The 14,846-nt window shown below is 36.5% G+C and overlaps 1 protein-coding gene across 5 annotated transcripts in view; it reads right to left on the bottom strand.

The window, feature by feature from the left end:
* ANKRD26 (ankyrin repeat domain 26) overlaps nucleotides 1-14,846 on the bottom strand; it is a 110,832-nt gene that overhangs the window by 46,340 nt on the left and 49,646 nt on the right. For 4 of the 5 annotated variants that reach the window (XM_014547989.1, XM_014547991.1, XM_014547992.1 and 1 more), the window contains 7 exons: nucleotides 14,207-14,305; nucleotides 13,550-13,578; nucleotides 13,384-13,456; nucleotides 7,232-7,305; nucleotides 5,510-5,670; nucleotides 1,265-1,316; nucleotides 855-996 (listed from right to left, as the gene is read on the bottom strand). In XM_014547989.1, coding sequence (XP_014403475.1) covers nucleotides 855-996; nucleotides 1,265-1,316; nucleotides 5,510-5,670; nucleotides 7,232-7,305; nucleotides 13,384-13,456; nucleotides 13,550-13,578; nucleotides 14,207-14,305 — 630 coding nt within the window. The remainder of the gene's footprint in view (nucleotides 1-854; nucleotides 997-1,264; nucleotides 1,317-5,509; nucleotides 5,671-7,231; nucleotides 7,306-13,383; nucleotides 13,457-13,549; nucleotides 13,579-14,206; nucleotides 14,306-14,846) is intronic. The other variant, XM_014547990.1, reaches the window with a different exon arrangement.

Raw genomic sequence — 14,846 nt, 5'->3', positions numbered from 1 at the left:
CCACCTGTGCACCAGGCCTCTATCCTATATAGTAAAAGGGTAATATGCAAACTGACCCTAACAGCAGAAGGACTGGGAATGACTGGTCACTATGACACACACTGACCACCAGGGGGCAGACGCTCAATGCAGGAGCTGCCCTCTGGTGGTCAGGGCGCTCTCACATGGGAGGAGCTCTGCTCAGCCACAAGCCAGGCTAATGGCAGCCAGCACAGCGGTGGTGGTGGGAGCCTCTCCTGCCTCCTCAGCAGCACTAAGGATGTCCGACTGCAGTTTAGGCCTGCTCCCCGCTGGCAAGTGGACATCCCTCGAGGGCTGCCAGGCTGTCAGAGGGATGTCTGATTGCCATCTTAGGCCCAATCCCCCGGGAAGCGGGCCTAAGCCAGCAGGTGGTCATCCCTGAGGGGTCCCAGACTGCGAGAGGGCACAGGCCGGGCTGAGGGACCCCCCTCCCCCCTTCGTGCACAAATTTTTGTGCACTGGACCTCTAGTATAGTATATACAAAAGCCTAAGCTACTGTTTGACAGTTTGACCATTCAACTGGTAGCTATGACGCGTACTGACCACCAGGGAGTAGATGCTCAACGCACAGGCATGGAAACATGGAATAGACTGATGAATCTCAGAGGGAAGGTGGGGAGAGGAGAGGGCAGGAAGAGATTAACCAATGATCTTATATGCATAGTAGAGGCCCAGTGCATGAATCTGTGCACCGGGCTCTAGTTTTAATATAAAACATATTTCCCAGATAAATACCTCAACAATATATCCTCTGTAGTGCAGAACTAGACAAGGTGTGCATATATTTCTACATTATAAAGAAAAAGGCTTTACATTTATACAATGGTGTTACCTTTACAATTCATGCCAAGTTGTTCAATTAGCAACATGGAATTCTTATAATTGGAGTAAGGCATCTCGCAATGTTCTGAAATTATTTCAGATGACTGAGTTAAGTCATCAAGGTCATCCACGGAACCAATTTTCTCTTTAACCTACAAATAAATAATACTGTTTTCAAAATGTTGATAAAATATACTAAGTGTATACTGTATGGATAAATATCCACCTTTTTATAAAAGCCAACACATAAGTATTCTTAAAAGAACTGATTGTTATCAAATAGGTACCTTTACCAATAACTAGTGTTTCTAAATTTTTAAAATAAATGTCTCTACAACAAAGATTTTCTATTTTTCATTATATTTTTATAATGTATTTTTACTACAGATAATAGTTTTGATAATTTAACTTTTAAAATACCTTGTTCTCTTCACTAGATGTTTTCTCTTCACTAGATGTTTGCTTTGCTGACCTAAAAAAAATATAAACATTTCTTTTCAGGCGAATATTAAATACTTAAAATACAAAGAATAGTTAACCTATTATTTCTTATATAAAATCTCTGAATTTGTAATTAACTTTCTATAAGGGGGATTAAACAATAAATAAAAAGAATAACTAACATTAAGGGACAAAGTAGATAATATTAACACAACCTATTAAAATTAGATCAAGATGATAGTCAAAGCAAAAGGAAAAACATAATGTTTATTAATAATATACCATAGTTTTTATTGTCATGTTCAATAAAAACAAGTTTTTATTGGCCCTGAGACCTATTTGGAAAGTATTACTTAAGTTCTTATGTGAAGGAAACCCTTTTATAGTAGTTATATTAGCTTCTTGAGGACTTACTATGCATTATTATGAGCATTTTACATGTTTTAGGAACATTTTATTTATTTATTTACTTACTTACTTACTTATTTTATTGTATAAAGTTTTACATATGTCTCCTTTTTCCCCAATTGACTGCCCCCCCCCCCAGCCATTCCCACTCGGGGCAAGCCCCCACGGCCCCAGTGTCTGTGTCCATTGGTTATGCTAATATGCATGCATACAAGTCCTTTGGTTGCTCTCTAAGCCCCGTCCCCTTCCCCTGCCATTTGTCTCTGGATCTATTTTGTTCATCAAATTATGTTGATCATTATATCCCACATATGAGTGAGATCATGTGATATTTATCTGTCTCTGACTGGCTTATTTCGCTTAGCATAATGCTCTCCAGTTCCATGCATGCTGTTGCAAATGGTAAAAGTTCCTTCTTTTTTATAGCAGCATAGTATTCCATTGTGTAGATGTACCTTTTAGGAACATTTTAATCCTCACAAAAATTCTGGGAGGTAGGCAATATGTTAGGTATTTTACAGAGGAAGAAACTGAGGCACAGAAAGGCTAACTTGCCAGAGTCTACAGAGCGAGTCAATAGTAGAACCAGAATTCAAACACAGAAAATCTGGTTTCAGAACATGCGCTTCACAATATGCTTTGAAAGTAATACTTATTTTTAAGTACCATATTTTTCTGTGTATAAGACACCCTCATGTATAAGACGCACCCCTTTTCCAACCCACAATTAAAAAATCAATATTTTAAACATTTTGCTGGTTTTTCCTCTTAAGGCCTTCTTTTTTGGCATCTTAAGGAGTTGTTCTTCCTGTTTTCTCCAATGTCTAATCATACATACAGTGGAAGGAGGTCCAAACTGTCTTTTTGCAGCTCTATTTCCATGCTCTCTGGTCTAGCTGATTACATTCAGCTTGAATTTTGCAGAGTAAGACAATCGCTTATCGGTATTTATCTTTTTATTTTTTTACATTTTTATGAACTCAAAACCCTCTGGTCCCTATTGCATCTGCACACTCTCCACCTCCACCTCAATAAGGGCATCGGCTGACATCAGTAACAATAAGGCTTGTGACTGCAAACAGGAGGAAGCCTGTTTGACAAGGTATGGGCAGCTACGCACCTGCATGGCACCCTCCTTGGCTGACTCCCGTGTATAAGATGCCCCTCAATTTTCAGTGTAATGATTTTAGGAAAAAATAGCACCTTATACACAGAAAAATATGGTACTATGATGGCAAATGAGTTTATATTATTATTCAATTTCTAGCTATAATTATAAATAATTTCTAAATATACATATTTTTTAAATAAAAAGGAATTTATATCTAGGCCATATTGAAAATAGTTTTTCAATAAACTAAAGATTTTTTTTAATTGATTTTGAGAGAAAGAGGAAGGGAGAAGGATAGAGAGATAGAAACATCAATGAGAGAGAAATATCATTGATCATCAAACCCACAACCCAGGCATGTGCCCTGACTTGGAATCAAACCAATAATCTCTTGGCTCATGGGTGAATGCTCAACCACTGAGCCATACCAGCCAGTCAAGATGTTTTTGATAAACAAATTCACCAACAGGCATTCATTCATCCATTCAAAAATTTATACATGCATTGGAAATATACTTATTGAGAATGTAGTATGTGTTAATGACACTGTTGTTACAGAAGGCATGGTTTTTATATTTCAGAACTTTATAATCCAAAAGTGATAGATTGTTACTAGTTTATTTTTCCATTGTACATACATAAAATCTTCACCCTAGCCCAGTGATGGCGAACCTATGACACGCGTGTCAGAGGTGACACGAGAACTCATTTTGTTGGTTGATTTTTCTTTGTTAAATGGCATTTAAATATATAAAATAAATATCAAAAATATAAGTCTTTGTTTTACTATGGTTGCAAATATCAAAAAATTTCTATATGTGACACGGCACCAGAGTTAAGTTAGGGTTTTTCAAAATGCTGACACGCCAAGCTCAAAAGGTTCGCCATCACTGCCCTAGCCCCATAATCTAAAAGACTATTAAGTTAATTTAACTTAATACTTTAGAGTATGTTACAAAATCACAGCTATTCATGATGATACTGTCAAAGGCACTATAATAGCTAGAATCTTTAAGGGATGATTAAATTCTATTCAGTATGGTCTCAATGTTTATGTTTATTATTACGTAATTTTTAAAAATGTGTATGATCGTATAAATTTTAGGTAATTGTCTGCATATTCAACATATGAGAATAATCGAACCATGACCTCCTGGTTCATAGGTCAATGCTCAACCACTGAGACACACGAGCTGAGCTACATTATGCTGTTTTATTTCCAGAAAAAGGAATTATTGATAATATTCTTTCACCTAAAAACAAAAAATGTATAGATGTCACCTTCTACCATCCTAATCTATTTCATTTAAACACCTGTTATCATTCACTTGAGGTAGACTACCAGTTAGTGAATCAGCCTTCTCAAATGTTGGTGTAATCACAGGTTCTTCTGGTGTCCATTTTTCATTTTTCTTTACTTCCTTCATTTGCAAGCCATTGACTACTACTTTTAAAAAATCCATTAAAGAAGCCAATGTTTTCTAATAACCCTACTGATAAAAAATTTTAAAATACTATAAAATTCCAAATCTTACCTATCTTAATAATCACTTATTAATTCATAAAACTGTTACGAAGTACCAACCACAGGCATACACATCCCTTGCTAAAAAGACCTCAGAAATACAAGTATAATACTATGTGGTATTGAGGAGTTCACATATGAAAAGTTTTACGGGAACACAAGAAAGACTTTACAGAAGAGGAGGTCACCAGGAAAATAAATGGTAGAAAGCAATGCTACTTAGAGATCAGAATGTGAACATAAAAATTAGGCACATAGCATCGAGGTGTGTCCTAACTTGAAAGAAAAAGTATCCTATATAATAAAAGGGTAATATGCAAATAGACCGAACGGCAGAACAACCGAACAACCAAAGAGTAATATGCTAATGATATGCTAAGGCTGCTCAACCACTCACTATGATGTGCACTGACCACCAGGGGGCAGACACTCGACGCAGGAGCTGCCAAGTGACAGCAGCTTTGCAGAGTGCCCTCTCTCACTCTGGGACCCCTCGGGGGATGTTGGAAAGCCGGTTTCTGCCCGATCCCTGTAGGCCAGGCAGAGGGACTCCGCCTGCCAGAGCGACCTCGCTCACTCTGCAGACACCCTTTGAGCCATGTCACCGCCCCAGGTGCGACTGGCTGGGGAGGGACTGCAGCTTGGCTCCAGGGCATGTCTGGCCCATCTCGCCCAGTCCTGCCCGCCCTGCCAGCCACCTTCTAATTAATTTCCTTTCAATGTGCACAAATACATGCACCAGGCCACTAGTATATAATAATGTCCTTAGAATGTGTGTGTATGTTTATACAAGTCATGTTTTCCTGTAGAATCTAGTTCTAGAAGTGAAGCTGTTGGGATAAAGGGATGACATATTTGAAATTTTGACACATGCTGCTAAATTTCCCTTCAAGAAAGATGTACCAATTTCATCTACCAACAGTGTGTGAGAATGCCTTTTTTCTCCCATTTGCCAAACATGATTGTTATTTTTTAAATAAGATATTTATTATTATGACTTCAAAAAATGGTAGCTCACTGTTCGTTAATTTGAATTTTTCTGATTACCAGGCAAGGTTGAATATCCCTAGTAGAAATAGATAATTTGTTGATCATGAATATTAGCTCAAATTAGGATTTGTTTTATAGGGAAATAATTACCTACTGTCCCTCCTACTATTAAATATTGCTATAGGCTTACCAATCAGCATCTTCATTCTCCATAGTAGGAAATTGCTGGTTATTAGTTTGTCCACTCTTTCTTTGTTGAATTAATTCATCACTGTCATCAGCATCAGCATTATGGAAGTTTTCTGTAACTTCCATTTCACAACCTCTGTGCATCTTTTTTTCTTCTTCAACCTTTAATGAAAGTTGGATATTAAGGATAATTGTTATCACTTTATTCATTAAAAAGACTTTTGTGTTTTCATTAATTTTATCATTTGTCTCTTAGTTTAACTGCCATAACTTATCAATAAACATATTTTTGTGCTTATTTTAATTTTATCATTACAGGTCTTTGAAATTTTTATAAATTCTGCTTTATTTCTGTTTCAGTAAAGAAGCAAAATTTTCCAAGATTTCAGAAAGGGCTTTCTTAACTTTGTGCTCTTATTCACATCTACTTTTTACTACCTAACAGCACCCCCTATTCCCCTTGCATTTGTCTAGGAGAGACAGAGAAATAAAAAGACAAACACACAAAATTTGTCCTCTTCTGTCTTTCCCACCTGGGTTTTGCATTACACAGCCAGATTTAGAAGATGTGACATTGTGCTTCAGTAACAAATAGGAAGCTTTCATCTTTCTGTAGGAAGCTAATTATATCAATACATACATTACCATAGTATATCATTTGAATTAAAATTTAGGAATTTGCTTGATTGATTTTAATGATTTTTGGCTCCTAATAATTTAAAGTTTGCCTCTTTTTTTAAAATTTTATTCTTCAGTTATAGTTTACATTCATTATTATTTTGTATTAGTTTCAGGTATGCAGCATAGTGGTTAGATAATCATAAAAATACTCATAGACACATAACATTAAAAAAAATGAAAAAAATTGTATCATCTCTTTTGGTGCCATAAATGTTAGGTAATACATCTTTAGGAGCTTTGGGCAGATTATTTAACCTTCCTTGGTTTTATTCACATTATCAGCAAATATGGGGCTAAAGTAGATAATTACTTCTATCCCATACCTTCTAGCTATAACACTTTATGATTATTCAATGTGAAATTTGGGGAGCATTGCTCATTTTCCAGAGTTCTACATTATCTAACAATTCATCACTTTTGCTCTGCTCCTGTGATGTGGTAAACTTTGGTTCATACAGTGGGGCCTTGACTTACGAGTTTAATTCGTTCCGTGACGGAGCTCGTAACTCAAATTACTCGTATGTCAAATCAATTTTCACCATTTTAATGAATTGAAATTCCATTAATCCATTCCGGACACCCAAATAATGAAATTTTGCAAAATAACTGCAAGCACAAATGCGAGTACAACACTGATGCTTCAACTAAGAGCTAACCGCTTAAAGTGAACGAGTGAGACAGGTAATGCTGGGCTGATGTTGTGGCGTTCACTGTGACGTTTGCTGCGCCAACTAGCGGTGGGGTATCTGAAGTTGGCTCGTAACCCGAATTTTAGCTCGCAACTCAAAGCAAAAAATCGGCTGAGAGACAGCTCGTATCTCGAAAAACTCGTTAGTCGTAAGTCAAGGCCCCACTGCATATTTTTATAAATACCATCACTTTTTTGATAACCCCAGGATCTAAGAGCAAAAAGAACTGTAAAAGGCAATGGGGGAAAGATTAGCTCTAAAAACCTAGCTTGAAAGGTAATTTCAACTGGACTACGTTACATTTTTAAAACATAGAAAACAATATTATACTAGAAGTTTAAATTTTTACATACCTGTGGGTGGTTATTTTCACGTCCATTAAGCCTTTCTTTTTCTTCCTGTGATGTCATTTCTAAGTCTAGTTCTGCTAACAAATCTATATATTAGTTAAAATGAACTACTCAAACCAGTTAAATAAAAGCTATAATCATTATAAAAAGTGGAAAATACATTTTATCAATTGAGGGTTAAATTAAGCTTAATCTTTAGCTGAATACGTATTTGAGAAATACTTCTAATCATTGTAAACTTCAACAAAGCACTTAGGAAACATTAGATATCACAAAGTTCAAAGCATAGAAACATCTCAAAAATTCATTCATACAAAATCAATGAATAAAACAATCAGAAATAAAACAAAGTTAAGAAATACAGTACAAATATATACAGTTACACTATATTCTCTACCTCATAATGGTACCTTTTTAACATCTCCCTAAGTTTCAACTGCCACGTTACTCACAATTTTCAAAATCTGTCACTTTTTATGCCTTTATCAGTGTACACCTTTGTTATATCTGAAATGTTTTCCTCTACTATTTTGACAAATTTCTTTTCACCTTTTAGGACTTGGCACTGGGGCTTAAAGAACATAGATAAGAGGCGTCAGGAATGGCTTTTCTAGAGACATGCCTGAGCTGAGACTTAAACAGTGAGGTTAGCCAGAATCAAAGGGGAAGAGAGCAGGAAAGGGAGACAGACAGTATGCAAAGCTATATCAAGACAGGGAGAGAAGCATACAATAGAATCAATTTTGTCTAAAATACAGAGATGGGCGAGGAGGGCATCAACAGTAGTTTAGTAAATGAGCTAAAGATGGAGAGTTAGGCAGAAGTCAGATTATAAGAGCCTTATATGTAATTTTAAAAGACCTGGACATTAAATATCTATATTTTTAAAATCCTCACTCAGCCCTAGAGGGTTTGGCTCAGTGGATTGAGCATCAGCCTGCAGTCCAAAGGGTCCCAGGTTCGATTCCAGTCTAGGGCATGTACCTTGGTTGAAGGCTCCTCCCCGGCCCGGACACTGATCAGGGCTCATGCAGGAGGCAACCAATCAATGTGTTTCTCTCACACTGATATTTCTCTCTCTTCCACTCTCTTTAAAAATCTGCTCTTTCATCATTCAATGATGCTCTCTCATCATTGACGTTTCTATCCCTCTGTCCCTCTCTCTTCCTCTCTGAAATCAATTAAAAAATATTTTAAAAAAATCCTCATTCAAAGATATGTTCATTGATTTTAGAGAAAGAGGGATATATATGCACTAGAGGCCCAGTGCACAAATTTGTGCACAGGTGGGGGCTGGCCGGCCCCGCCCCAATTGGGGCAGATCAGGGCTGGGCCTGTCAGGAGGAGGAGATGGCAGGAGATTGGCTGGCCGGCCCACCCCGATCAGGGCTGGCCAGCCATGGGGAGGGGCTGTGGGCGGTGGGCCAGCTGGCCTCACCCCCAAATGGGGTGGGGGGTGCCGATTGGGGGCCAGCAGCCTGAAGGAGGGGCCATGCGTGGTTGGCTGGCCGGCCCTGCCCCTGATCAGGGTGGGGAGGCCAATCAGGGGTGGGACTGGCTGGGGGGAGGGACTGCGGGCCTATCGTGGTAGGGCAAGCTGATCGGGGCTGGGGCTGGCTGGGGAGAAGGGGTTGGGGCATTTGGCCAGTGGGCCCTGCCCTTGATCGGGTTGGGAGAGTCCAGGAGTGGGCAGTACTTATTAAAGGATACTTCTGAGAACAGTAACTGGGAAGAATGGGAAAAGAGCAGGTTTGAACAGAGGAATAAGTAAAGCTGTAATGCTGACCAGGGATCAGCCTCAGCTAACCACATAGAGAGCTCTTGGGTCAGTGGGGAAAAAAGGAGACATATGTACCTGATCAGGCTGGTTCACTGGCCACAGTGGGCATCACGTCATAGCAACCAGTTGTTACAGTCGCTAGCTTTTTATATATGGGGGGGGGGGAGTGGTGGGCACACATGAATGTGACAAGTATCAATCCATTGCCTCCCTTACATGTTCTTACCAGGGATCAAACCTGCAACCTAGGTATGTGCCCTGACCAGGAATAGAACCCGCAACTTTTTGGTGCACAGACTACGTTCCAACCAAATGAGCTCCTGGCCAGGGCAACATTAATATGTTTTAAACAGTGGCCTATTGTCATATTTGCATTTGAGAAACATCACTCTAAATGCTGTCAAACTGAGAATTTGAGGGGCATATAAATAGTGGAGGATGATGAATTAGAAGGCAATACTGCAAAATAGAGGATACAGGCCTGAACTGAGGAAATGTTTCCAGAAATAGTTAAGATATAAAAACTTCAGGGGACAGTATATAATAAATCTTTATTCAATGAATAAATATACAAATCTTGGGTCAACTTGATTCTGCTCATTACTTTAAAAAGGTATCAACTATGAAGAAAAAAAAAACTAAAACTACATTAACTGTGTTCAGTTGCTTGAGTTTATTTTGCAGTTTTTCTGTTTCACATACTTCTGTGATGAGGGAACTTATGTAGGTATTTTCTTATACCTACCAAGTTCATGAAGAAATGAAACCCTTGTATAAGACAGGTAAATAACTGAATTTTAGCTTGAAGTTACTACTCTAGGAGATAATTCAAAATCTTTTGTAAGTATAATGTTAGCTTTAAAGGTAAGGAAAGAAGATGAAATTGTAAGGGTAAAAAATACATGTTTATTCTATTACTATACACCTGATCATATGACTTTTAAAGGGTACTAAGTTAATAGTACATAAAGTGGAACAAAGATGTGGTTAGTCAATAGAATGAATAATCTAGTAGAATTAAAATTGGCTTTCCATGCATTAATTTTAAATGATAAAGTGCTCCTTAAAACCAAAATTCTTTGTGAATGATGTAGTTGTTAAAAAAATAAAACAAAGTGACAGTCGATATGGACACAGCTGAGAAGCAGGTACTATGTAGTAAATTCTCAATGATTCCCATTACTGCTGGAAAGCCTATTCTATGTATCAAGCCATAGAAAATATAAGAAGAATTTAATATTTGGTTTTGGATGGTGCTTTTTCAGTTACATTTAATATAGTTATAACTAATACTTGTAAATTGAGAGCTATAAAAATATAGCTAAGAAACCATGTTTTGTTTGAGTAGGCAATCTTTAGTTTTCCCATCTAGTCTCAAAGTTCTAAATTTAATTCTGCTACCCAACCCCAAGTGTATGCTAAACACTAATGGAAAGGAGCTTACTTTTCCTCCTAATTCTCTTTATTATTTAAATGTATGTTACTTTGGTTACAGTACAGGAAGAATGCAAATGTCTTGTTAAAAGATATTCTGTTTGGTTGTAGGTTCCATAAAAGGAGAAAACATAAAGTAGATTTTGCCACAAAATGATTTTTGAAAAGTCAAAACTATGATGAGGTCACAGAGGTGGTCTAGAGATGAACTCTGTTTCTTTTTTCTTTTCTTTCGTTTTTTTTTTTTTTTTAATCCTCACCCCAGGTTATTTTCCCACTGATTTTTAGAGAGAGTAGAAGAGAGGGAAAGACATAGAGAAACATGGATGTGAGAGAAGCACATTGATTGGTTGTCTCCTGCAGGAGTCCTGACTAGGGCCTGGGCCGGGGAGGAGACTGCAACCGCAATATGTGCCCTTGACCAGAATAGAACCTGGGACCTTTCATTCTGCAGGCCGACACTCTACCCACTGAGCCAAACCAGCTATGAATCTGTTTTTTTATTACCATCTTTGCCCTCTTTCTTTGCTGGTAGCTGTGATTCATACAGGTCATGGAGACTATAATTCCCTAACAGAAACAGAGCTCTGATATTAATCTTTATCTATTAAGGTCATCTGTCTAAAGTCTGTGGATGCTGACTGACTTTTGGTCATTGATTGTAATACTAATGGACATTTATCATCAACTTTAAAATCCTCAGATCTATGACAAGTCTCATGATTGAGAGTCAAACTAGTAGTAGACCCACATTCTGAAGAACCTGAAAATAAGGTTTTCATTAGAATGTAAATAATTATACAAATTTGACAGACTTGTAAAAACTCTTTTTTCAGAGAAGTAGTTCCATGTCCACTTCTTCCCAAAAACACACTATTCCTTCATTGGACGTTTTACTTTATGTGTCCTATCCTTGCCATTCACATAGAGGAGTTTAACTAAATGTTGTCTCTCATTTTTGTACTTTTTTATTTTCTCATACTACTTACTTTTATTCACTCAGCAATTTCTATTGTATATTCTGTTTTCCATAAAAGCTTTGTTTGTCAACAGTTAAGATTCTTCAAGGTATACAATTTTTGTTATTATAAAAATTTATGTCTAACAACTTATTTTAAGTTTAAATATGCATGACAAAACATGGGTTTAAAAAACCTTTTAATGAATGGTACTACTTCAAAAAAGAAATTTCAGCCGTAGCCAGTTTGGCTCACTGGATAGAGTATCAGCCTGCGAACCAAAGGTCCTGGATTCTATTCCAGTCAAGGGCACATACCTTGGTTGCAGACTCTTCCCTGGCCTGGGCCCTGGTCAGGACTCCTGTAGGAGGCAACCAACTGATGTTTCTCTCACATCGATGTTTCTCTCTGTCTTTCCCTCTCTCTTCTACCCTCTCTAAAAATCAATGGAAAAATATCCTCAGGTGAGGATTAAAAAATAAATAAATAAATACAAAAAGAAATTACATAATTACAACACAATGGTCTTTTCTATGTGCATGAGTATTTTCAGAATTCATTCTTAAGCCTTAGATAAATATAAATTCATATGAGAAAAGAGAGCCTTGAGTGACCTCATTGTTTTCATGTAAAAATAGAATCAGTCTGGGTCCACACTACATACAATGCGTAAACAGTGCATGACATAGGAAATGAATATAACAAAAATATTTTCCTTTTATGTCAGATTTAAACTTTTTAAAACAAGTGAAGGCAAGAGGCAACAAATGTATAAATAAAGCTTTAAAATTGTTTCATCACAAGGGTCCCTTTATCATTTGACATCCATGAACCTCATATATGATTTAAAACAGTGATATTCAAGTATCACCTGAGAATCCCTTGAGTCCTAAGATACCCTGGTTCAGGGGGTCCAAGGGTTCAAGACTATTTTCACAGTAATACTAAATATTTGCCATTTTCACTCTCATTCTTTTGTAAGTATACAGTGGAGATTTCCACAGACATGATATGTGACAACATCATAGCTCTAATGGTTAATAAATTTATGATTGTATTTTAAATTTTTCAGCTTGAATTTCTAGTATTGTAAACGTCAATAGGTACTTCCCACTTAAAAATAATTCTTTGGAATTCTCAATAATTTTTAATAGTATAAAAGAATCTCGTGTACAAAGTTTCAGAATTACTGTTTAAAAAGATGTGTCTACCAAATATTCACTATGATTAATTACTTCCCCCATTTTTAATACTCAAATACACCATAAACACACACACACACCCATACATGCTGAGTCTGCTATCAGAACATCTGGTTGGTTTAAGATCATCAGTGTAACAACTCTAAGATGAAATAAAGTTAAAACACTATTGACATGTTAGCAAATGAAGCTTTACTCTAGATAAAGGTCAGAATTCAAATAAGTATTTTATAACAATGGAAAATCTTACAGTCTAAAAATTAACCTTTGGGAATCCCTAATAAGTGTAAGGATTCCAAACTTAGAACTTTAGGTTACCAAAACAAACGTAAAAACATCTTCCTTAAAGCTTACATTTAAAAAAGTCTTTTAAATTTCTGTAAATTTCTCTTTTTCAAACATGGATACCAACAATGACATCTACATTACTTATCTCAAAACCCACAATTAAACTTGCAAAGCAAAAAAAGAATTAGGGCCCATCCGGTGTGGCTCAGTGGTTCAGTGTCAACCTATGAACCAGGAGGTCATGATCCGGTTCCAAGTCAGGGCACATCTGGGCTCACGGGCTCAATCCCCAGGAGGGGTGTTTATGCAAGAGGCAGCTGATCAATGATTCTCATCATTGATGTTTCTATCTCTCTCTCCCTTTCCCTTCCTCTCTGAAATCAATAAAAACATATATTTTTTTAAAAAAGGAATTAGGAATAAAAAGACTATGAGCATGTCAAGTATTTTCCTGATTCCTTTCCAGAGTTAAATATGAATTACAGAATTCACCTGATTTGGATGCTTGTACACCCTTCATTCCTTCTGCTTTGTTGGGAACAGGATCTGTCACTACAAGGGTAGGCTGAATGGGTTTGAAATAAGATGATTACTAAATAATGTACTTTTCATATGATCTGTAGTTAATACTTAAATGTAAAAATATAAAAGTTATTACCTTCAAGTGAGAATATTTTCCAGGAGAATCTAAGAGCAAGAGACATATACTCAATTACATGAAAATATGGAAGCCAATTATACATTCATGCAGAGTTAGTATGCAGCTGAATCCTCATGCTTAGCTTTGGAAATGATTACTTTGGGTGTTAGTGGGTTTTTTTGTTTTTCTTCCCCCCCCCCCCAGTGGGCAGGCGGATTAGGACAACAACTAGGCAGAAATATGAATCTACCATAAATACTGAAGAGAAAACAGGAATATAGGTTTAACAAAACATGCAGTTGAGATTTCAAAAGTAAGATTATGTTTCAAAAGATTATAACTAAAGTAGAAGTGTGGATATACCAATGTGAACATAATGGTTGATGGGAGAAAAGTGATCTTTAATCAGAGGAACAAATCATGACCCTGACAGGATAAATGTGAAACAGAATGCAACAGCGTATCTTTAATGCATTACATCAGAATCACTTATACCATCATGCTACAGGTATTTATCATGTTCTTCAATCTGTCCTGTAATTTAGGAAGTACACAACTGTGAAGATAGTTGAATTGAATGCATAATCCATTTATCAACAGAGAAAGTGTTATGAATTGATCAGCTTGGGTATACAATAGAAGACTAGTTAATAAAAATATTCATATTTTTCATACCAATGCAGGCTACTGGTATGCCTATATTTCTTGTATCCTCTACTTTAGCCATCTTAAAGTTTCTTGATCCACTCATGCAAGAAGGTATATAAAGCACATCTAAGAAATAATGTAAAATAAGCTTTCAATTTTGAAATATGGTTACTAAAAATTAAAAGAATTTAATTGCCACAGAAATATTAGATATTAAAAATCTTTATTTCTAAATCTGTGTAATATATATTGAAAATAACAACTGTAGCACTTAGGGAATATACTCTACTTTCTTTTCTTTCCAAAATCAGTTTGGTATATTACACTAGTCTTTAAATGAGTTTTATAAAACAGCTATCCTTTCAAAACCTGAGTTATCATAAAAAAACAGCCAATGCTTCTATATTCAAATTACTCTCACTGGAATAAAAAATACTGATGTAACATATATCGTGATGTCCGATACGCATGAGGAAGATAAATGAGGAGCTACAGTTTACCCCAATTCTAGCACTCCCTCCTGCTACCAGTATACTCTGGAGCAGCAATTATCTAATCTTTTGTTTCACTGCCAATATCCTAAAGCTATCTAAAGTAAGATCTCTCAATTTTTCTCAACTCCAAAATGACCTTAGCTAATGCCTTTCTTTCCTCCCTCCTTCTCTTC

The sequence above is a fragment of the Myotis brandtii genome, unplaced genomic scaffold (genome assembly GCF_000412655.1).
Source record: "Myotis brandtii unplaced genomic scaffold, ASM41265v1 scaffold49, whole genome shotgun sequence".
NCBI classification, from domain to species: Eukaryota; Metazoa; Chordata; class Mammalia; order Chiroptera; family Vespertilionidae; genus Myotis; species Myotis brandtii.
The sequence above is the reverse complement of the archived record's forward strand: the minus strand, read 5'-3'. Positions and strand labels throughout refer to the sequence as shown.